At 38.8% G+C, this 24916-nt stretch overlaps 1 protein-coding gene and 1 non-coding gene across 2 annotated transcripts in view; both read right to left on the bottom strand.

Moving 5' to 3' along the window:
* RAB3GAP2 (RAB3 GTPase activating non-catalytic protein subunit 2) overlaps positions 1 to 24916 on the bottom strand; it is an 89736-nt gene that overhangs the window by 44548 nt on the left and 20272 nt on the right. Inside the window, exons 3-9 of the mRNA XM_030868336.2 lie at positions 13472 to 13595; positions 12514 to 12595; positions 10617 to 10664; positions 10465 to 10540; positions 10051 to 10152; positions 5836 to 5935; positions 3454 to 3552 (exon numbers count right to left, since the gene is read on the bottom strand). Of these exons, the coding sequence (XP_030724196.1) occupies positions 3454 to 3552; positions 5836 to 5935; positions 10051 to 10152; positions 10465 to 10540; positions 10617 to 10664; positions 12514 to 12595; positions 13472 to 13595 (631 nt within the window). The remainder of the gene's footprint in view (positions 1 to 3453; positions 3553 to 5835; positions 5936 to 10050; positions 10153 to 10464; positions 10541 to 10616; positions 10665 to 12513; positions 12596 to 13471; positions 13596 to 24916) is intronic.
* LOC115859563 (small nucleolar RNA SNORA36 family) lies at positions 854 to 985 on the bottom strand. The gene has a single exon (XR_004042104.1). It is a non-coding gene; the product is annotated as a small nucleolar RNA SNORA36 family (small nucleolar RNA).

The following is a 24916-nucleotide window of genomic DNA, read 5'->3' on the forward strand; positions in this document are numbered from 1 at the left end:
ACTTGTCCACTCAAACCTCTGCCTTCTACGCACATTTCAGCCATACCCTGACCATCCACTCAGCTGCTCAAACCTAAAAGCTAAGAAGTCTGTGACCCTTTTCCTTCTCTCGTTTCTAACACCCATCCCTTAGCAAGTGCAAATACATCTCCAACCTGGCTACTTCTCTCTAGCACCACTGCTTCCTCCCTAGACAAAGTCCTCATTCTCTCTTATTGTAACAAACTCCTTGCTGGTCTTCTCTTTATTCTGTAAGCCTCTCTCTAAAGAGCAGTCAGAGGGATATTTTTAAATATCTCCTACTTAGACTCCATCAATGACGTCCACTGCATTTAGAATAAAACCCGAACTTCTCACCCCTATGAGATCTGACCCCAGTCTACATCTCCAACCTTACCTGGTCCCATTTCCCCCTCACTGTACAATCAAGTCACATCAACCTCCCTTCTGTTTCTTTAAGCCTCCAGTCTTCCATCTCTCCCCACCCCGGGCCTCTATCTCGGCTTCTTCCCATCCTGCATGTCTCAGGAGAGGCCTGTGCTCACCAGTCTACCCAGAGTCCCCTCTTCCTTTACTTCTGTCATAACCCTCTGCTTATTTTCTTCATGATGCTTACTAACATTTCGTTATTACCCTATTTATTCATTCGGTTTAATTGTTTATTTTTTGTCTCCCCATCACCAGGACGTAAGCTTCATCAGGGCAGGGGTACTGTCTGCCTTGTATTTCTAGCACCAATATTAGTGCCTGGGGATGTAACAGGTATTCATTCATTTCTTTGTTGAATGAATTAGTCAGACCTCTACATAAAGATGTACACAGAATAAAGCTCATGGCACCTTTCCTTTCTTCATTTTGTAGGCTGGGAGATAAATGAATAGAATAATATTTTCTATCCAATCATTTCTCCTAGCCTGTCTCAATGTTCCAAAGTTTAATTAACAGAACAAGGAAGTCACCCTGAACTGAACTCAACACTTTGGAATTTCGCACATTTTTATGTTAGCAAAAAGTAAAGACAAACGAATGTCTACCAACAAGGTGCTTATTACAGATTATAGGCAGACCTCGGAAATACTGCAGGTTCAATTCCAGACCACTGAAATAAAGGAAATATCACAGCAAAGTGAGTCAATGAATATTCTGGTTTCCCAGTGCAAGTAAAAATTATGGTTACACTATATTGTAGTCTGTTAAGTGTGCAACAGTATGATGTCTAAAAAAACAACATACTGGGCTTCCCTGGTGGCGCACTGGTTGAGAGTCCGCCTGCCAATGCAGGGGACACGGGTTCGTGCCCCGATCCGGGAGGATCCCACATGCCGCGGAGCAGCTGGGCCTGTAAGCCATGGCCGCTGAGCCTGCGCGTCAACGGGAGAGGCCACAACAGTGAGAGGCCCGCATACCGCAAAAAAACAAAACATACTTACCTTAATTTAAAAATACTTTATTGCTAAAAATTGCTAACCATCATCTGAGCCTTCAGCGACTCATGATCTTTTTGCTGGTAGAGGGGTTGAAATATTTCAAGAATTACCAAAATATGACACAGAGACACGAAGTGAGCAAATCCTTTTGGAAAAACGGCACCAACAGACCTGCTCAACACAGGGTTTGTAAAAAAGCAGTACCTGTGACACGCAATAAAGCAAAGCAAAATAAAACAAGGTCTACCTGTATTCTGTACCAGAAATGCAACAATACACAAAGATAATCTGCGTGTCAGGTATCTTCTGTTCCCCCCCTCTGGATTCACACTCCTTCCTTCTCTCCCTGCTGGCCCCAGGAGCCAGTATGTGCATATTATTAGCCCAGACTTCAAGTTGGGTTCAGACAATGGGAAGTCTCACCAGGACATCAAAGACAGAAAGGAGAACGAAGACAGGATACCTATTTCCTTGCGACCACTGGCCAAAAGCCATCCTGCTCTTGAGGCGCTGATTCTACTCATTATCTCCAATGAGCAGAATTTAGGCCTAGGAGTGGTTAACAGCTGCACTGCTAATCAGCCCGCAAGACGCTGTACTATCCTTTGTGGTTCTCCTATACAACATCTGTATAAGTAGTTTCTCTGCAAATAAAACCTCTTTCAATTATCCTATTTCAAGGATGCCATCTGTCTTCTACTAGGACTCTGAGAAAATGTATATTTAGCAAAACTGTGGTGAAAGCCTCTTTGTAATATGTTGATTGGAAAAGGGCTACAATGTAGTTGTCATGATAGAATCCTTTTATGAAGACATATCTCTGCATAACCATACACATATTACACTTGCACTTACACACGTCTGTAAGGATGTTTACCACAAAGCCAATGGTGAGTATCTCTAGACGGTAGGATTTAGAGGGATTTTTTTCCCCTTTTTTCTTTATATTTTTATGTACTATGTGAAAATTTTAACAAGCATATACTATACTATTAAACAGAAAAAAATAGATATGTATTTTAAAATAGCATTTCCTTCTTCTCCACACCCATTTCTACTCTTAATTTAGATGCCCATTACTTCTCACCAAGATTATTATAGCTTCCTTACTGCACCTAGTTTCTAGTCTTGACCCCTACATTGCAACCTCTAAACTTCCACCGAAGTGATTTTTCCAACAGGCTAAGTGATAACACCATTCTCTTGTTCAGAATTCTTCAGTGACTCTCAACGTGGTGAGGAGAAAGATATTAAGTTCCTCCGCATAGTACACTAGTCCTTCAGAATCTGACTCCTAGTTACAGACTGGCCTCGCTTGGGCCAGTCTTCATTGTTTTTCCCTGCACACAAGGCACTTCCACCCCAGGCCTAGTACCTGTTGGCTAGAGTGCCTCACCCACGCTTGTTCTCTTGGTCAAGTCCTACTCATTCTTTCCATCTCAGATTGAAGTCAACCTCCTGTTCCCTGATTCCCTTGGTGCTGGGGGCTTCTCCTCTGCTCCCACTACAGCCGGTCCACTTGTCTACTATGACAACCATCATGCTGTGGCACCGTATTGTTTTCACATGTTTCTCCCAACTAGCCTCATGCTTCCTGACAGCAGAGACCCACGTCTTTCCACCTCCACATTCCCGATACCTAAGACAGTATGCCTTCAAATACTAGCTGCAAGAAAAAATCTGCTCTTCTCTATATTTTGCTGGTCTACAAGTTACATGTGTAGAAGACTGATCTATCTGGTAATTATATGAATTAAACACATCTGCATAAAAACAAGTCAAATAGTGGGTGACTTAAAACTGTACAGTACTGCTGCTGAGGGCATAACTGCTAAAACTGCTACCATTTCTTAAAGACATTAAACCTCCGATAATCTCTACGTCTGAACTACCTTCCAGATGTCTCACTAAAGACAATGCATATTCTTTTCACATGAGAATAAATCTACATTTCCAATAAATGAGATAGTTCAATCAAAAAGTATAAGAAGTAAATTCCAAAAGAACTGGAACTAGTCAGGCTTACCAATACTAGCATGATCGATAATTGTGTCAATATCTTGTAGACCCCACTTCTTATAAGCTAACGGTGGTGGCTGTATGTTCTCATTGCCTGATGCTGCAGCTGTCAAAGATAAAAATTAGACAATCCAAACTTAAATATAATGGAGAAAATGAAGTTTTACCAAAAAATCATCAAGAATAACTTGGTTTATTATTCTAAAATTTCAACTAAAAATAATGAGGCAAAGTCATGTAAACTATGCGTACAGTGAGATTTATTCACACCAATACAAGGCACATAAAATGCAAACATTAAAAGACTAAGTTGGCTGCCATAAGAGATTTTGGAACACTCAAGGAATCAGAGAAGACTATTAAACATTCTAGACTACCACTAAAAATCAAGGTGAATTCAAACTGCAGTAGAAGCCAAGTAACTAATTTCTCCCCCTTGAGTAAGACAGTGGATAAAATCCTGGAAACAGCAACCAGTGCCTTAGTGAAACCTGATGGTATGCCCAGCAAAGGACACATCATAGAAGGGTCTTGAATGCAAGTAACTGAGGCCAGGCTTACCAGAAAGATATGCTAACAGTGATAGCACTGCCAGAAAAATGAATGCAATGCTGATCACTGACCTCAGCATTTCCACCTAGGGAGTGAATAATGAAAAGAAAAGCAACAGTTCCAGCTCTTGTCACAGGTTCATGCCCAAGGCCCCAGTCATCAGTACATTCTCATGCTACATATTAGAAAACGGCTGGATTCTGGTTGTTTATTCTGGAAGTAGAAGTACTCTGATAAAAGAAAAATGTAATCCTCCTAGCACTCCAGATTTGAGACTAAGGCCAAGAAGAGAGTTTTCCTATATTGTGAAATAAAAGTCACAACAGTCTGCAGCTAAGTAATCAGAATTATTTTTAGAGCAACTTAAAATAAATAAGAAGGCACAAAGTGGCTTACTTACTTACCTCCTAGGAGATAAAATGGCTTTATGGACTCATACATAACAAAATAAACGGAAATTCAAAAATAGTAAAAATGAAACGGCTGACGATACCAATTAAAACACAATTGTCTACTTCTCGTTTATTTTATGGACAGAATTTTTATCTACAGAAAATGGCCAGTCTCTTTGGGCACATACATTAACGGTAACTATTATGTCTCCAAGATAACAAAGATATTGAAACTTATGGTGGGCTAAATTTAAATAATTTAAAAGATTATGAAAATAGGTATAAAAATTCAAACAAATTTTGACTTTACAGAAAAGCATGTACTATTAAAGAGCAATATAACCAAGAATGTTACAATCTGCTAAAAGGACAGTGAAAATTTTTCTATTGCAATGTAAGATGCTGCATTCTTTCCTTAGAAGAAATTATTTCTTTTGTGTCTTATAGTTTAGTTCTGGATTTATGAACAATCTTTATGAATCAGATAACACATCTTAATTAAACTCTTCTTTCAGGGAGCTGTCTAAATCATTTAAGAGTTAAACTTTGTTTGCTCTTTTTAGGACCATTAGGCTCCTTTATCCAAACCCAGTGGGGAAAGTCAGCACCAACACTGGTATTTTCATTGCTTTTAAGGCTTTTTGTTCCCATGACTTTACCATCTCTAAAACTGGAATCTTAAAATCAATGGTGTGACTCTCACTGGCAGCATTTTTACTTCTTAGTGAAACAGAAAATAATAGTGCACCTTATAATCAATGGCATCTTGAATCTGATGAAAACCAATATCCTCTTCTAAAGACATAATAGCATCAGAGTGTAAACTAGGGGTAGTAAAGATTAAGAATTCTTGATTATTTGTGCACTTTTCATGCCAAAGTCTGGAAACGATGTAGCTGCCTATGTAGATTATATTTAGGTCTCTAACTTTTCTCTGTTCAGAAGTGTTTCAAGTTGCGGAAAGCAGCTGTTAACTTCCTGTTGGGTCCTGCCTCCTGTGAGGAAAATGCCCCCTGCAAACTTTATGCTATCTTTACCCTCAGTGAGAATGGAAACAACGTAGAATCACAAGATTTTAGTATGCTGGCCCAAATAGCTGCCCATCTAGTGAGAAATCTGGTTTCTCAGCTAGATGCAACTAAATTCTCCACCTCAGTGTTGAATCTCTCTCTTAACTGGCCAAGACATATTGCTGAATCAGTAAATAAAGCCTGCAGTTCAACTGACAACATGTAAAGAGAGTTGATGTTCTAGTCCTGGCCTTTATCTTACTAAGCAATCTACCCAACAATACACTCCCATTTCTACAGTAACCGGTTTTTTTTTTCCTTTAAATCTAGTTCAGAAGGCCTTTTTAATTTAGAAGACATATTTAATTCTCTAAGTAGATTAAGTTAAATAAGACAAACATCACCAGAGGTTAGCTATTTCTTGGCCAGAATTACCTTTGGCCACCTGATTTCGACAAGCACGAAGAGACTGAAAAAGGCTAAATCCGTCAATAGTCACGATGGCAGCTGGATATAAGATACTCAACTCTTCATTCTATTAAAGGAATAAGAAAGAAGAAAATAATAAATTTTCATTATTGCCAAATAAGCATATCTATTTTTCTATTATAGCTGAATGTCATTATTAATGTCAAATTTTAAAATACTATAACTAAACAACTGTCAAACACCCAACACACAAAACAATATCAGGCAGAGGAACAGTAAAAATAGACAATTTCAGAATGCCTTTTGGCCAAGGACTTAACGTTCTTCTCAAATATGAGCCTTTGTACATGGTGAATAATGTTTTCAGGATAGATGGTGGGAGTAACCAAAAAAATGTACAATGTTTCATAAAAATGAGATAGAGTCACTGTATGGATTAAAAACAACACATAAAAGTAAAAAGAAGAGAAAAAGGAAACTCACCTGAAATCCCTGACATACATCAGTATATAGTGTCACATATAATCGCACACTTTTGTATGAGACTATACCATATAACATGTTTTTGGTATTCTAAAACTATTCTATAACATGTTTTTCATTACTCAACAATACGTCCATTATATTCTTCCATTTTAATAAGCGAGCAAATCATTTTTTGTTGTGGAGATGCTGTATTTCATTGTATGAACCAAAATTCAGTTAACCAGTTCTTACTGATGGACATTTAGTTTGGCCTCCTGCTTCTGCCTTTGCGCTCCACCACCCATGCTCCACAGACAGCATGATCTTCCTGAGACTCGGCCGATGGAACCACTCTCTTGATTAAATCTCTCCAATGGCTCCCTTCTGCACTTAGAATAAACCTGAACTCTAACCATGCTACAAGATGCGGCCCGTCTCTAACCTCATCTCACATCTCTGCCCTGGCTCCTTGAACACGAAGGCCATTATCACCTCAGTACTTTCCGTGTGCCTGGACCTTCACCTCCCAGGTCTTTGCCTGCCTAATTCTTCTGCTCGTTCAGGTCTCGGCTCAAATGTAGTTGCTCTGAGAGGCCACTCCTGAGCCTCTGTCTCGAACATCATCTCCATTCCCTCATCTCAGTACGCTCTCATCCACATGATTACTTCCCTCACGGCACCTATCAGAGGCTGGAATCGTCTTGGAATCCCTAGTTATTCATCGTTGGTTTCCCTCCACCATCCCCAAACTGCAGGCCCCACGAAAGCAGAAACTTTGCATGTCTGGTTCACCAATGGATTCTCAGTGGTTAGAACTGGGCTGGGCACATAATAGGCAGTAAATAAATATTTGTGAATGAATTAAATATTTTCATTATTATAAACATCACTGCAATAAACATTCTTCTGTATATATCTTTTCACATCACTTTGGTGTAAATTCCTTCAAGGGGGTCTTTTGGGTGTTCACGATTTTCATCTGTGTTATTAAACTGTCTCAACAAAGTACCTATCAATTTTTACTTCTATCAACAATACAGGACAGTGTCTGTTTTTCCATATTGTCACCAACTTTTGTTAATCTTCGCCAATCTGAAAGGCGAAAAATTATCCAAATGTAGTTGCTTATAGTCCTTAGATTATTAATAAGGTTCAAATTTTTATCATATGCTTTAGACCAATTATATTTCTTCTTTTGAGAATTGCCTTGCCCCTTTTTCTACTGGACTGTTGGGGTGTTTCCATTTTTAAAAGACATTTGTGGGCCACAAGGGGTGGGAAGCAGGGGACGAGAGAGCTGGAGTATGGGCTCACATAACAAGTTCACAAAGCTACGCTTACACAGTCCACTGAGCGTAGCAGCGGGGAGAGAGCCCCCAACTCGGAGGAACTAATCACCAGCTCGTCAGTTATCTCCAAAACGAGACCGCCTTCCTGAAGAAGACACTCATACAAACACCAGTGGTCCAACAGCAGCAGAAATTATGCTAAATGACTGAGATCTTTATGCAGAAACCGCGGAAGAAGCTTCTTTGACATTCCAGAAAAACATTTGGAATCCTCTCCTGCAATGATCAGCCATCACACCTACTACACTCACTGCCCCCAGAACTGAATTACAGGAAATCTGCTCCTGTGATCTTTAATATATCTAGGAGTATACTGAAGAAGCAGCAAATAGATATTTTTGATATATAAACTGATGTATTAGATCCAGAGATACTGTGTAGAATGCAGGGTAACGACAAAGGCTTCTCTCCGCATGTTTAATAAGAGTTATTTTTCAACTAAAGGATTTTCTTGACTCACAAAAGCAAAGAGCAAACAAATATTTAAATGTGAGTTATATTTTCCCGCCAGCTCTAAAAAAAGGTTATTATAGACATAACCAAGTTTAAAGTGTTTAAAGAACCTTCATCTTCCAGAGAATTTGTAAAAAAAAAAAAAAAAAAAATTATCTTCTTGGATTTCCAACAGCTTCTTCCTTGTTTCCTTCAATAGTTCCATTTTCTCCTGTCTCCTTACGGTGAATATTATAAGACTTAAGTCTTCAGGCTTCAGTTTTATTTTCCTATAACCTTTATGTGGAGGAATTCACTCATTACCTATGACTTCAACCATCGTCTTCAATCTAGTCTTTGTGTCCATATGGTAGTTCTGTATCACTACAGGCATGATGGTATTTTCATTTTATTTCCTACCATCACCTCAAACTCAACACGTCCAAAACCCAATTTAACAACCTTTGTTTACGGCCAAAGCAGTCCCCTCTTCCAACTTTGTCAACGGCACACCTCAGGATGGAGACCTTGGAGCCAACCCATTTTTCTTTTTAAAATTCAACATCTCGATACGATAACCAGTCCTGTCAAATGTTCCTCCAAAATGATTTTTGTACTAGTCCTTTCTCTTTCCACAGCCATTGCAGTCCTGGCTCCCAGCACTGTACATCTATTACAGATAACTTAAAAACCCAGATAACTAGCCTCCCTGATTCCAGGCTCTCACAAGTCCAATTCATCCTGAAGAAAGAGTCCTTCAAGATCCCTTTGATTACATCACTTCCTTCTCATAAATCTTTAATAGCTTCTAAATCTCCTGAATCAACTCCGATTCTCACTTGGCTTTCAAATTTATGAAAAATTTGGCCGCTCAGCCTATTCAACAATGTCTCATCAGTTACTAACATAGGTTTCTTTGTTGTCTCATACATAGTCCTGTGTTTGAATCTTCCTTCATTTTTCTCCTGACTACCTAAAATGCTTTCCCTTCTTTTCTCACTAATTAAGTTCGATACCCATTTTCAAGGCTTAATTCAAACTTCACCCCCTCAATGAAATTTTCCTGTTTTGTCCTAGTCCTAATTGAGCTCCCTCTTCTCTAAACGTGCACAGAAGTTATTCTGTTCATAAAAACTAGCAAATAATAAGGTATTGTTTAATATTACTGATTAACTCACTAATAGGTATTAATAGGTATTAGTCTAGTCTCTCTTACTAGTTAAGTTTCTTCTAGAGTTCCAGTCCATCTATCGCACAATTTAAGTCCACATAGTCAAATTTGAAGATTTGTTTACTTCAAATCTTCTGGAAGCAGGATAGCACAAAGAAAGAAGGCATATTATATAGTTTTGACAGGGTACCAAACAAGATGTGCTAAGAGTGTATCCGTTTATGTGGCTCTACGATTACTTTTTGACTGTGAGACAATGAAAATCTCACACAGCACCAGGAAGAAGCGAAAACTGTGGACAGCCTTAGACACTCAACGGTATTATTTTCTCTATCAAAATCTTCAATGAATATAAAATATTTTCCACAATAAATAAAAATTTAATAACCCCATTTCTGAGAAATAGGTTAGTGCAATGTGGTAGCACTATTAATAATACAGCTAGAACTTTTTTCTTTTACTCTCTATATAATTTTGACACCTAAGTTCAAATAAAAAAGATATAAAGTTACAAAATACCATTTTGTACCTTAAGTCACTATTAAATTCTAAAACTGAGAAAACTTTTTATCTTCTGACTTAAGTGTTTTATTTCATTATAGAGCAAAGCATACAATATTTCATTAAGTAAGTAAAAGCAAGACTGGTATTCTTTACTTGAGTAGCTTATATTTCTATTTAGAATATGATAGCACAGCTAACTGTGCCACAAGCAGATACTTAAAAGTTTCCACCCAATGAAAGAGGGAAGAAACGACTTCAAAGTAAAGCCACTACTACTCTGGACACAATCTCTTATGCTACCTGCTCCGTCACGCCGGGATGTCGTGGGATTTCATAGGTCCTGCACTTGAGCTGTAGCACTGGGTCCTCATTCAGGAGCTGTGAGAGCAAGAGCACGCCACTCTAGGAGGAAGCACAGAGATAAGCCCTGCTTGTTTTCTTACCAATATACCGGAACAGGTACAGCCAGAGAGCATCATTCCCCCAACAGGCCTTCCGTGGATGCCTGGTAGTCTGTTTGCAGAATATGGCTTCTCTTCTCTATAGCTCCTATCAGAACTTTCTACCACCACTGCTCCCCCTGTTCCAGCCTCCACCCCATAAAGTATCAAATACACAGTCCCAAGGGGCAGGTGGTCATGAGTCACAAGTGAGTGTGATGGGGATGGGTTACCAGTCAGCTGTCATCTCGGAACCGCACAGCACTCAACTCACCTCTGTGTAGAAGCGTACGTAACCCGAAGTAAAGCCCACCACAATGCAGGTCCAGTCTGGTCGTCCAGTGGAACTCCTGTTACGAACAAAAGTGACGATCTGAAGCGCTCATAAATCAAAGCAAAGAAAACAAATGACTCATTCATCCTTACCTCTTCTGGCTTGCTAGTGGGATACACAGAGCACTGGTTACACATTCCCTAGAAACAAAAACAAAAGCATATGCTTATCTAATGAACTGATCAATTACTTTGAAAGCTCTATAATGGGATGTTAAAGGGTAATAAGCGGAAGATGAGCTCTTTGGATCAGTTGTATCCAATGCCTACATAAAAAAAACAGTAAAGCTCCCCCCACGAGTAGGGTCATAAAATCCATTCACATAAAAGGTAATGTCATATTCACCTGTAGTTAATAAAAAACAGTGTTTTTCACTCTGTATTGTCGTGAAAAGCACAAAACTGAGAAAACATCAAATGATCACCAAGCAGTCATTTCCTACTGTTCCCCTCTCCTCTGCATCAGCTAAGAACTTGGGCAGAGGGTGGGAGGAACTGGCAATCACATTACAGGCAAGCTGCATTTCTGCTGAGTACGTTAATCTAGAGACTTACTGTATTTCAATTGGCTGGCTGCTTCTTTTTTGCAGAAATTGCTCCTGATAACCTATTTCTACGCACCTGCTAGGCTGGATGGTCCCTAAAAGGTTTTTTTTTTTCTGACACATAGACTTGAAAAATTTGTCTCGCACTCAGAGACAAGCCTCAAAATTAAAATAACTCCTACTGACTTTCATTTAACCTGTAAAACCTCAGGACCATCACCAGCTTATTCAACAAAATATAAACCCTCTTCCACATACATCAAACCAGATAATCACCAAACAAAATTAACCTTTTTGTTTGTTTGTCGTCTCTAAAGTAATTGAACCATTATGTTTGCTTTGCATTTCGGACAGAAATTAAATGTCTTCAAAATGCTTAGACTAATAAATGACTTAAGGAGAAATACTATTTATTTTGATAAAAGTAGAAAACAATTCATTGAGTATCTACAGAGTGTCAGGCATGTACTATGGATTTCTACTTGGTTGTCTTTATCTGAATTCAAAGTCTGAAGAATCTTATTCATTCCGACCAGGTACCTTTCAGTCATAAAAATTTAACTGAAAACAGGTTTTGGCTGCAGGTTCCAGGCTAGCAGCTCCATCATGGAACCATGCTAGAGATCTGGTTTTAAAACTCTTACTGGGACTTCCCTGGTGTCACAGTGGTTAAGAATCTGCCTGCCAATGCAGGGTACACAGGTTCGAGCCCTGGTCTGGGAAGATCCCACATGCCACGGAGCAACTAAGCCCGTGTGCCACAACTAAACAGCCTACGTTCTAGAGCCCGCGAGCCACGACTACTGAGCCCACGTGCCACAACTACTGAAGCCCGCACACCCAGAGCCCATGCTCCACAACAAGAGAAGCCATCGCAATGAGTAGCCCCCGCTCACCACAACTAGAGAAAGCCCACAGGCAGCAATGAAGACCCAACGCACCCAAAAATAAATAAATAAAAGTAAATAAAATTAAAAAAAAAAAAAACCTCTTACTGGATCAGTAGGAAACTTGAATTTACCAGCTTGCATTTCTGAAGTATTTATGAGTTTTAAGAATTAATGTAGCACTGTCCCCTTTAAGTACAAGCCCAATGCTGGCAAAGCAGAGAAGACAAGGGCTGCCCTTGACTTTTTAGCTGAATAAAATTAATGAAGAGCTGAGGAAAAGACAAAATGTAGGCAGGATGTTATGGGATTCTCTCTGAATTCTCCTTTAAATTCTCTCCAAACAGGTCTTTTTTTTTTTTTTTTAAGTAATCACATGGTTAATAAAATTAAAATTTACTGGCCAAATCATGCTCTACAACTTCTAAAGCTGCAAAGAATATACATTTACTAAACATTCCAAACAATGAAACTTCTTAATAGATTCACATACAAGTCAAACCATTTCACATATACATTTAACACACAGAGAGACAAAAAAAATGAACTGGTACCTACCCTTCTTCGACACTTAAAGAGCCACTCCAACCAACAGCAAACTGCATTTCTTCCTTCCCTTTATCACTATGTTTCCATTTTGCTGAGAAAAAATTAAGTTATCACACAAAATAACTTCTTTAACTATAGTATACTAAAACAGAATTTATAAATTTCACTCTTTCCTTTTAGAATGATGAGTACAGAATTGAATAGTTCTATATTAATTGATTTGGGTCTTTTTCTAGGTAAATATAAGATAATGTTTAAAAATTTTTATAAGATTTATATAAAACTCTCTCTTTAGTCTCTTTCCTCCAATTCAATCCATATAATAAAGTTATTAATTCTTATGCACCACCCCACCTTTCTTATTTATAAAACTACTTTTTATCTTTAGTTGGCAGAGAAAATTTTTCTATTAGATTTATGCTACTGGAGGGCAAATCTGCTTTATAAGACCATTCCATATCCATTTAATATAAGATCTTATTTTGATCAGTGAGGTTTTCCACATTCTATATATACCCAAACTTTAAATTTAATCTTCAACAAAAATTATAAGCTGAAAACTTATGCCCCAAACAGGAAACTACAGCACTGTGAGTTTTCAAATTAGAGTTGAAAGTCACTTGACTCACATTATTACTAAGAAGCAGTTAGTGCCCTTTTTAGCTCTGACTGCCCCTTGCAAGAACTGGGCAATGCCCAGTACTGCCTCTGAAATGCCATAGAGAGACAGCTACAGTATCTGCAGCCAAGAAAGAAAAAGAGAGGAAAGAAACAGAAAAGAAAGGGAAAAGAAAGGGGAAAAGAGAGAGAGAGAAATAAAAAGAAAGAGAATAAAAAGTGTTATATAACGTATCAAACTATGGAATGCCACCATATAATGCATACGAGAGAAGTAAAACTTTTTCTTTCTGCCTAATCCATTTTCTATTCTATGCATTAAAATAAATGAAAATAACAGAGTACTTACGCACTAGAAATACAGCTTTTTGCTCCCGAGTTATAACCATAAGATCATTGGTTGGAGATAAGGATAAAACACAATCTTGAAGCCAGGAAGTTTTTTGTGTTTTGCACGTATTTCCTTCTTCTTCCTGTGAATAAAACTACAATTATTTCCATGGAAAAATATCGAGAAAAGTTCAACTCAGCATGTCCACCTTGAGAAGCAAGGGAGAAGAAAAAAGGGATAAGAAACCTTCCCAATTCTTTTATAGTCTCAGTAATATTCCTTATCAAAACATGTCAAAGATGACCAATAAACAAAATATCCACTACAAGCAGATCTCAGTTTTGAATATTAATTGAAATTTAAAAAAATAAAACAGATAGCAAGACATTAAAAGAACCTCCCATAGGGATTATTCTAGGAATAATTCAGTACTAGGAAATTTAGTAAATAACCCTATTTGAGACAGATAGCTAGGGTATCTGCAGCTAGACAGCAAAGAAAACATTATCTGACAATTACGACCTGTAAAGTATGATAATTTGGACACATCTTTTTATGTAACCTGAAAGGTGTTCTCTCTTTTTAATTGAAAATGCATTCACTATGTAGGTAAATTCCCATGGTTAAAAATTCACAGATCTAAAAAGGTCTTCTTTGCAAAGTCTCTCTGATATTCCTGTATTCCGGCCCTCCTTTTGTTCACTCCGGAGACAGCGGTGTGACCGGTTCTCGTACATCATCTCCAGAGACACAACTCACATGGGCAAATACATTTAACTACTCCTTTTCCCCTTTTTCTGACACAAATGGTAGCATACTATATGCATACTTCTATATTTTACTTTCTTCTCTTAGCATATACCTCAGACTTCATTCTACATGAAGTTTCTGAATTTTTTAAATGGCTGCATAGCATTCCATTGTATAGACACACCATAATTTAGTCAACCAGCGCCCTACTGATGGACATTTGTGTTGTTTACACTCTTTTGCTGCTACTAACTATGCTACAATGAATAACTTTATACATTTGTCAGTTTATGTGGGAGTGTGTCAGCAAGCTAAGTTTCTAGAAGTGAAACTGTTGGGTCAAAGGGAATGTGTATTAGTAAATTTGCCAGATAACCCCAGAGTGTGCTCCACAGAAGTTGTATTAATTTATAATCTGACCCAGCAAGTTTTGAAAGTGCTTGCTTCCTCGGGGCTCTTCAAATTATGCTTCAACTCTGACTGATCTTCGTCCAACTAACAGGTAAAAAGTAATATCTCAGTCTATTGCGTTCCTCTTATGAGTGAGAAGAGGCATTTTTTCATATGCTTAAGAGCCTTTTCTATGAACAGCGTGTTCTTTCCTTTGCAGATCTCCTGCTGGATTGCTGTTCTTTTTCTAGTTGATTTGTATATACTCTTTACATACAAGGAAAATTGGTCCTTTGAACCTCAGAGTTGTAAATAGTTTTTCCAGTTCATGTCGTAGCTTATTTTTCTTCATGCAGAAGTTTTTTTATGTAGCTAAATTATCAACCTACTTATTCTCTTACGGCTTCTAGGGTTTATGTCACGCGGACTCCTACCTCACGCAACCCTACCCGATAGCTTTTGGATTGAATTTATCAAGATGGGGGCGGGTAAGAGGGGGGAAGAGATGCAGCCTGCTTTCATTAAAAAAAAAAAAAAAATACATATTTATGTTTTTTAAACTTTCAGTAAGCATGTATTACTAGCATAATGAAATTTTAAATATTTTAAAAACAGAAAATCATCCTAATCAGAAATATTACAGTAGTATTTCTAGGAAAGATAAATTATTTCTTGCTGTGATACTATCAAAGAAATATTTAAAATATAAATAAAATATGGGTTATAGGACATCTTCAGGAAAATCTCCAAGTAGGTCTGAAACCTCTGGGATAGTCATGTGATTATTTTTCCTTCTCAATGGAACACTGAGGAATAGATTTGGAACTTCTTTCTTCTGCAAGGTATGCTGAAGAGGCTGCACCCGCTCCCGAAAGATAACAAGAAGAGTAATACTGGCAAAATCCCAGTTTTGTTTTAGTAAAGCTCCATTTTTTAGGAATTTTGCTATCCAGTTTGCTGTTTTGTTTTGATTTGTTTTTTCAGTTTGCTGTTTTGAATGTGTATTTTTCTACATATAAACTAGGGAGAAAACGATCCCCTAAAGATGAAAGTTATAAGTTAAAAGTAAGTTGTAATTCAGTTCTCCCTGGACCCACAATTTCTGTCAGAGCATACAGTCTCTGTTTAGCTGGCACTCACCCAGAACTCCTCACGGTGCCTCGGCTGTAAGCTGAGGGCATCACAACCCTATGGTTCCCTCCCCAGGAACTGAGACCCAATTATACCAACTCTGAGGTTCAGGATTTTTCAAATGATTGGAGTCTCCCCTTCAGTAAGAAGGCTAGAAGCAGGGCAAGTCATACAGGGATATAATTTAGGTATTGTGTTTGATAAGAAATTAGGAGCGTCTAAAACTCTTTGATTGGTCTCTTATCCTAAAATTTCCATCTCATTGCAATAAAAAAGAAATCCAAACAATGCTCCAGAAAAGGGATAATGCAGCTCTCATTTTGGCAAGTTCCACAAAAAATAACTGAAAAGAATAACTGAACATCTATACAAATGGGTTCTTCCTTTTATCATACTTCCAAAATTATGTACAAACAGTAAACTCTAAAAAGTCTGTAAAAGTTACTTTTCAACAAAGAACACGATTTCTGTGTTTCTATCCTGTTTTCAAAATAATGCCACTAATAAGGATGAGATCTGTATTTTTATGTTTGCTCAAAAGACAAAGAGTTTAAGAAATTCAAAGATGGAAGGCATTGAAAGACTAACTGGCCCAAACCTCATTTCATAATAAAGATAGCAGTCTTAGGGCAGTTGAGAGATGTGCTCCAGGCCACACAATCAGTGTCAGAGCCCAAAGGAGGGCCCTGCTCATCTTGGCGGGTACCTGCGACAGCTCTTTGAGAAGCCTGGCTCCCCTTGGGACTTGACTCTAGTCTCAGTCAATGAAAAGTCCTTCTCAAAAAGAACTTCCCTATTACTTATCACTATATACCAGGCTAGTCTTTCTGTGGTTCTGTGAACCGACTTAGAGCCATGAAGAACCATACTTGAACATGGGAGCCAGCATATTCTTGAGGCATTCCTTTAAGCATTCCTTTAGAAATACTCTTCCCTCTCTCTTCTGTCTGTCCATCTCAAGTTCCAGTTCCTATCACAATTCCATCCTCCTCTGACTTCTACCGTCTTTCGAACTTATTGCAATGAAAACTCTTACTATCCTCTGTTTATGCTGGGATTGCATTTCTCCCATGCTAGACTAGAAGCCTTCTATGCTTTCTATGACTCAACTCCACATGCAGCACAGCTCTAATGGTAAAAATGAGGAAATAATAGCGTTCCAATTTCTCCTTACTTGTAGTCACAAAGATATTTGAATAACCTAATATTTATTCTTGCACATGAAACTGTACGACAATGAGCAATTGATTCAAAGTTAGTATCCTAAGTAACGTATCCTTAAGTAATAGTATCTTATGTTTTTCCTTAAGTAATATTACGATTTAACATTTCAAGATTCTGGCTGACAGATCCATGGCAGGTACAAGTTATATATAAAAAGGGACAGAGTACTACTCCCTTAGTTGGGCCTAGAACTCAATGTCAAATTATGATCATGCTCCGTCTGCCACCAACCCAGCAAATGGACTACAAGTGATCCCAGAGCAAACATGAATTTTGCCACATAAGTACTAACCAAGATAAAAGCACAAGAAACCGATATCACTTACACAGAAGCAAATTCAGAGACACTACTCCACAATGACTAGTTACATCCCCAACCCTGCTGAGCCATCTCATAAATGTACATTTTTAGTAGCATGAAACCAGAAAAAGAATCTTCACATGGGTCAGCATTCCGGTTTCATCTCTTGATGATGGGGGGGAAAGGGGGTGAAAACCAATATCTTCTGTCATTCTTCACTGCATTTCCTTTTCTATGTCCTCTCTAACTCTCCATCTTTCCTTGTAGCTGTGGGACTAAAAGCAGACCCCCCTAGTCTGTCGTGGCAAAGCTGGATGCATACAAGCAGGAGTTCCATACACCAATTGTGAAAACGGGTTAGGAAACGCTCACATGATTCTCTTATACAGGCAGACCTCAGAGATGTTGCGGGTTTGGCTCCAGACCTCCACAATGAAGCAAATATCACAACAAAGTGAGTCACGTGAATTTTTTGATTCCCCAGTGCCTATGAAAGTTATGTTTACACTATCCTGTGGTCTAATAAGTGTGTAATAATAGCATTACGTCTTAAAAAATGTACATACTGTAATTTTAAAATACTTTATTGATAAAAAATGCCAACCATCATCTCAGCCTTCAGCAAGTCATAATCTTTTTTGCTGGTGGCGGGTTTGAAATAGTCCAAGAATCGCCAAAATGTGACAAAGAGACATGAAGTGGGCAAACGTTGGAAAATGGCACCGATAATTTGTTTGAGGCAAGGTTACCACGAACCTTCAATTTGCAAAAAAAAAAAAAAGCTATATCTGCAAAGTGCAATGAAATGGGGCATGCTTGTAGTATATATGTTATGCTATATTATTATATCATATCATCATTAGGATTTGACGTGTCATAAAATTCTAGAGCTACAGTTTTAGTCTTGCCACTTGGGAACGATGCTAGCTTTTGTCACGAAATGCAAGGCTGCGTGCTCTGAAGACGAGCTCAACAGCTCTTCTGATCCACAGCCACAGTGGGGTGGGCGTGGGACGACCACCAGCTCCCGGTCACATGTAATTCCAAAGGCACAACATTCAGCGTATCAGGTTCAATAAGATAAAAGGCTGCTAACGACACAACTAAAAACAAGTGATATCCTTAAAATTATACACAGTGGTAGATTTTTGTTATTTCTCCATGGGTTTAGTTATTTTTCCCCAAGCAGTGTAAATGTTATCAGAAAAGCATAAAGCAAATTTACAAATTGACAACAACTGGCAGTGGAGGTGGGAGAAGAAGTCTTACATAAATCAAATTTCTTTCAATAAGTCCTCAAAAAAGAAAAAAAAAAATCCCTTGGTACATCTGGGTGATGTACATCAACAATCAACATGCTATATACAAAGGCAAACAAAGAATAAAAGGATGGGAAAGTACATGTCCTAAATGGTTCTATAATGTCTGCTACACTGTAACCAAGCAATTTGGTAGAAATCAGGCCACAGTCACTTGAAATCTCCTCTCACCATAAGGAAATCCTTTGGCATCAGCCTAAGCAGAGGACAGTGGGTCCGTCAAGAAGCGTTTGCCCCAGATGTGTGCTTGCGTTTGGCCACCTAACTCGACAGGAATGAGACAGGAAGGACGGCAGTGATTTGGATGATGTACACAGCAACATCTGCCAAACACTTGCTAAGTGCCAGACACTGTGTTCAATGCTTTACACATAAGTCTTACTTAATTCTCACTGTCACTCTATAAGGAAGGTTCTACTACTACCCTCATTTTGAGATGGAGAAACAGAGACTGATCAAGGTAACTTCTCCACATGACACAGACCGAGCAGGGATTTGGACACAGGCATCTGGACACAGGCCCTGGGGTTCAATTGCCTGGGCAACCTCTGTGCTGCTTCCACACTGCACTGCCCTGGGAAGCTGGGCCCTATAAGGAAAACTGCCAAGGCACCTTTAACTCTGCTCTGCTGCTGGGCTTTCAGAATGAAGGGGGTGACGAGAAGCTCTACCCCGCTTCTACACTAAAAGACGAGTGCCCCTCAATGATTAAAAAAGTAAACGGAGGAAAGAGGGCTGTAAAGGCCTAGTAAGGATGTGCCAGGAAGTCTCAGCACACACTCGTTGGCCAATAAGATGTAAGCTCATCACTGTTTTCTACCATAAGGGCATCTGCCTACCAATCAGATTTTTCTGAAAACCTCCCACACAATAATGGGGCCCACAGCCATGAACAAAACTCCCTTGAAGATAATGATCCTAAAATAATGCCGTCCTCTGACAAGGCCGTTAATTTCCCCAGCGAGGCATGATATTAAAAAAAACAAAAACAGCATCACCAGGGGCTACCACGGCTTTTCACAAAAGCCAGCACGTACCCAGTTACTAAAGGTAACATTAAATACGTCCATTAGCCATAAAACACAGACCCTGTTTCAGGGTGGGAAGAGAGAAAGTATAATTTTATTTTAGTGTGGCCTAAACTTCAAGGATTTTTCTTTGCCTTGAGACTAGTAAAATTTTTTCTCAATCTGCACAAATAATGGAAACCACTGGTGTGGGTTATGAAAAGGAATCTTTTCTAAACGCTAGGGCTGTGACAAATATATATTTTAAAAATTTACTTCTTTCGATTTTAAGCCCACAAATTTGTCAAACGATTAGTCTTTCACAACGCAGCAGATGGTAAAACTGCAGTAATTTAACCAGCCTTTCAATTATAGCTGGCCACCATGGGGGCTGGTAAATTATCACTCTGTAAACATAGTGGCAAATGTTTTCTGGTGTATCAGCTACTGTGATGACTAGAGAACCACTGAAGTAGCCCACAGTAATTTTTCAAAGCTTTCAATTTTAGTTAATAAGTCCGTCGTTTGCAATTATCACTGTCACTGTCATCGTGCTAACTTTCACAGGCATGTACATGTAACAGTGGTGCCAGCAAAATCCAGTATAAATAAGGGTCTGTCAGCATATTCACTGTAATTCTCAGTAGTTTACTACCTAAAGCAAAGAAATAAACTAGTCAGCTACACTTTCTAAACAAAGAGACATAAGTGCTTCAGCAATTTTGAAACACAAAAAAGTAAATAATGCCATGTAAGTTTTCCTTTTTTCTAGTCTACTATTAGCATATATAATACCCAATGCTTCTCAAACATTTTTTTAGGTAGCAAGACTTTTTATTCCCGAACAAAATTTTATACAATATCTTAATACATGATATAGATAAAAGCAGAAATGAGGAAGCTACCTAGCACCTTTGCAGAGCCCTAGAGCTTTCTCTAACATGGCATGAAAAGTACTGGTCCCGGCCATTTTCCAGATCAGGGACTAAAATTCTCAAGTGAAAGATCTTAAGGTCTTGTCAAAATTAAAATGAGGCAAGGCAAGAGCTCTAAATCTGGTTACAAATTTGATTACAGATAACCCAAAGAAAAAAAAAATTACAAACACAATTAGTCACAAAACCCTCTGGCTTCAATCTCAATTTTTAAAATTATTTTTCTTCCTAACCTTAGAGGAAGTTAATGATAATTCAGTAACTCTTACAGTTTTATTTCAATTGTCAATTCAAGTAGGATTAATTCTGCTATTATTTATTTTTTAATTGTATATATAATGTGACTCCATTTTTAGAGAATTTTCTGTGTGGCCCATTCATCCAACCACTCAACCAAATATGCCTACATTTATAACCCCTTAAAGTTAATAATGATGATTATCCTTAGGTGTTAGAAAGTTGATTATCTTACTCTTTTTATTTTTCTATAATACCTGAATTTTCGGTAATAAACGTGTCATTTTTACAAAACAAATTCATTACTCACAAAAAAATTCATTTCACAAATAACTACAATAAAACACCAAAACTAAAAAGCATACTTCTTTATTTTTGAAACAACTGTTTAATATTAAATACTAAATCTATGTGCTCCCTAGGCACCATGGGATATAAGAAAGTACCAAACAATTCCTGCTCAAAAACTTTACTGTCTAGTTGGACAAATAAGACTAATAAACAAGAATCAATTAGCACCCAATATAAATCAGAATAGAGCTAATAGTTAAATTAAATGCTATGGACTTTAAATTGCTATTAGTGTCCACACACACACACACACACACACACGCGCTCACACACACACGATAACAGTACACGTTCCTAAAAAATATTTGAGTGAAAAGCTTGAAAAGATGACAAACCTCACTCATAAATTTAAAAGTACAAATTAAAACACTGAAATGGCATTTCACACCATTCTGATTTTGCAAAGATTAAAGTTGGATAATCTACTAGGGGCAAACAATTTCAAAAAGTACCTGAGAAAAGCAGGCCTCTGTAAGAAAACATACCCATCTCTCATAGTTCTGAGTTTCCCAGTATTGATAAAAATATGGGTACAGAGATATATTTCATTTTTTACAAAATAAATAGAGCACAATGGTAAAAAGCAATTACCTCGGAGATGTTTTCATTTCTGTGACACAGAGAGTAGAAGGAGGCACTCTCATGTACTGTGTTTGGAATACACACTGGGGCAGGCTTTTGGCAGCACCCTTCAACAATTTTTATTAAAATTTGAAACATGCACACTTTTTAACCTTAGCAATTCCACGTTTAGTTATTTATTCTAAAGGAAAAATAAGAATGGCTAACATTTATTGAGCACATACTACGTATGTTCCAGGTACTATTCTAAGCACGTCTCATTTCATCCTCTTAATAATCCTGTGATTTTAATCCTATAATAATCCTATTAGTCCCACTTTAGGAATGACGTAACTGGACTGAGAGAAGTTAGGTAACTTGCCCAAGGTTTAACAGTCACTGAGTGGCAGAGTTAGGATAGAAATTCAGGCAGTCTGACTTTCATTCATGACACTACACGCATGTGTAACCAAAGATGCATAGTAGATATAAAGATGATTACAGCATCTCCTGTGATAGAAAACAGAAAAGACAAAGAACAAACAAAAACAAAATGTCCCTCAACAGGGGTGTGGCTAAATAAATCATAGTATATCTATACAATGTAACAGTTAGTATTCCTTTATAAGAACTAGATGATTTATATATGCAGACACAGAAAAACCTCCATATTACATTAAATGTAAAAGGCAAGAGGTAGAACAATATGTAAAAATGAAGTCTACATGGAGTTTCAGGTAAAGAGAGAATTAAACAGATCAATTTTACTCTCACTTTCCCCAGCACTCTCAACCCCACTAAAAACAACAGTAGAAGAGTTTGTTTCAAGTACAGACAAAAAGAAGGAGAGGAGAAAAGCCACTAAAATTTGAGAGCTAGAAAGCAGACGGACAGGTGGTAACTGATTTTACAGTCCCTGGAAAACTAACTCCCACTAAAGTGGTGGCGAGGAAAGATGAGAAGCAACCCCAGCTGCACTGCAAGATTGCCAATAGGCTTAGGAGTTGGTGCCAGCTCCCCCTGGGAGTGAGGGCAGAGATGCGGCTGAAGTCGGGAGGCTTGGTTGAAAGCAGCTCCCCAGATCCCTTCCCCCATCCCACACAGTCAGCCACTGTCCCTCCCTCCCTGGCAGAAGCCATCACCAAGCCAAAACCAACTGACAGAGCTACCCTACAGGAATGCCTGAGGAGTCCAGACTTGAACTAAAATGAACAACTGTCAACAAGAGCAAGGAAAAGTGGTGGCTGACCGCATAGTGAGACTAAAAATAGGTCACTTTTAAATATTTAGGCATAAATAGTGCCCCCAAGACTGAGCCCGGATACTGGTTGGTCTGTGGCCAAAGACCAGGGAACAGCTTACACTCACCTTTGCTGGCTGGCAAACAATCCTTTAACTGCACTTTTCACACTAGCAAATCACTCCACCGGTATCTACGAAAACCCAACTCATGGCCATAAAGATCAAAGGGTTTTTTTTACCCCCCTCTGCTATTTTTTTTCATTTATTAAATAACTTTTTTTAAATTGAGGTAGGGCTGATTTACAAGATCAAAAGTTCTGAGGCCCCCAAAAGGGGCCAAGAAATTTTAGAGAACAAAAAGGTAAAGGCAGCAAGAAAAGCTGGGAGAGTTATACTGAAAGCCATGGGCGAGCCCAAGACTTCTGAACTCCAGCAAGACTAACATTTTGGGTGGACAATCCTTTGTTTGAAGGGCTGTCCTGTGCATTGTAAAACGCTTCACAGCATCCCTCCCTGGCCTCTACCCACTTAGATGTGCCTTCCCCCAAGTTGTGACAAACAAAAATGTCTCCAGACATTGCCAAATGCCCCCTAAGGGGTAAAATCACCCCCAGTTGAGAAGCACTAGGCTAAACCCAGCTTGTGTTAACATGGAAAGTCACTGGCAAAATGAGTGTTTCTAATAGTCCAAGGTCCAAAGTCCTGATGAGAGCCCACCTGAGGAAAGGGACCCTCTGCGGCCACCATCCCCTCACAGGAGGAGGGCCTCAGGCGCATCCTTAGCGTAAGGTGGGTGCTCTCCTTCTGCCTCTGGCCAATCCACTGCTTACGTCTCTTGCGTGGTAGATAGCACCACAGTCTAAGGACACTAAAATAAGGCAAAATATTTTCCAGCATTACCCCAGATTATTAATGCTCTAATGCTCTAATCAGGTCATGCTGTCTCCTACTGCTCAGCCTGTAAACAAACATTTCTCTGGGGCCTCGATCTGACCAGCATGCTTTTTGCATTCCCTGTTAATCTGCTAAATCATTAGTGCCTCCGTAAACTGCATTATGTCACCTTCTGTAAAACAGATGGGACACATTCCTAAGGTGTCTCTTAAGTGGAAAATTTCCATGCTGCCTACCTTAACTGAGGACCTTAACCCAGGACCTTCTGTGCTTCCTGTTCCAGAAATCGCCGTCAAACAAATCCTCGATTCTATACTTCCAACCCTTTGGTCTTAATACACCAACGAAGGAAAGCTCATTAAATCTGCCTTGCCAGTTAAAATTAAATTAAACCCTACCAAGCTTCTTCCCGAACCGGCTAGATTCCCCTCATAGCATGAGGCTGAGCAACACACCACTTCTTTCCCAAAGCAAAAAAATTATACCCCAACTAAAAGCCCTTACAACACTGTCAAAAATTCGATTTACTATTTGTTATAGGATCAGTAATAGGTAGACGTTATAGTACAACTACCTTCTTTTCCCATTTCCCCCAGCCAGGTCCCCTTTGTCATGATGTCAGCTTAAAATACAGTACAGAGGAAGATCTTTGTTTTGCCTTTTCTTCCGTCTTGAAAGCCTATTCTGTTTGCCTTTCAATCCTTTCGTGTATTTACTCACGGGCAAGGAGGAATTCCTTAACCTTATTCATTGCACTTGTACACATAAAAGTTACGCCTGACATGGATCCATTATTTGGGGCATTGTTATGGACTGAATTGTATCCTGCAGCCAAACTTCACATGTTGAAACCCTAACCCCCCAATGTGACTGTATCTGAAGATGGGGCCTTTAAGGAGGTTAATTAGGGTTAAAAGAGGTCATAAGGGCACAGCCCTCTGATAGACTGGTATCCTTCTAAGAAGAGGAAGGGACACCAGAACCGGCTCTCTGTCTTCGTGCACAGGGGAAAGGCCAGGTGAGGACACGGCAAGAATGCAGCCATCTGCAAGCCAGGAAGAGGAGTCTCACCAGAAACCAACCCTGATGGCACCTTGATCTTGCGCTTCCAGCTTCCAGGA

Source organism: Globicephala melas, chromosome 1 (genome assembly GCF_963455315.2).
Source record: "Globicephala melas chromosome 1, mGloMel1.2, whole genome shotgun sequence".
NCBI classification, from domain to species: Eukaryota; Metazoa; Chordata; class Mammalia; order Artiodactyla; family Delphinidae; genus Globicephala; species Globicephala melas.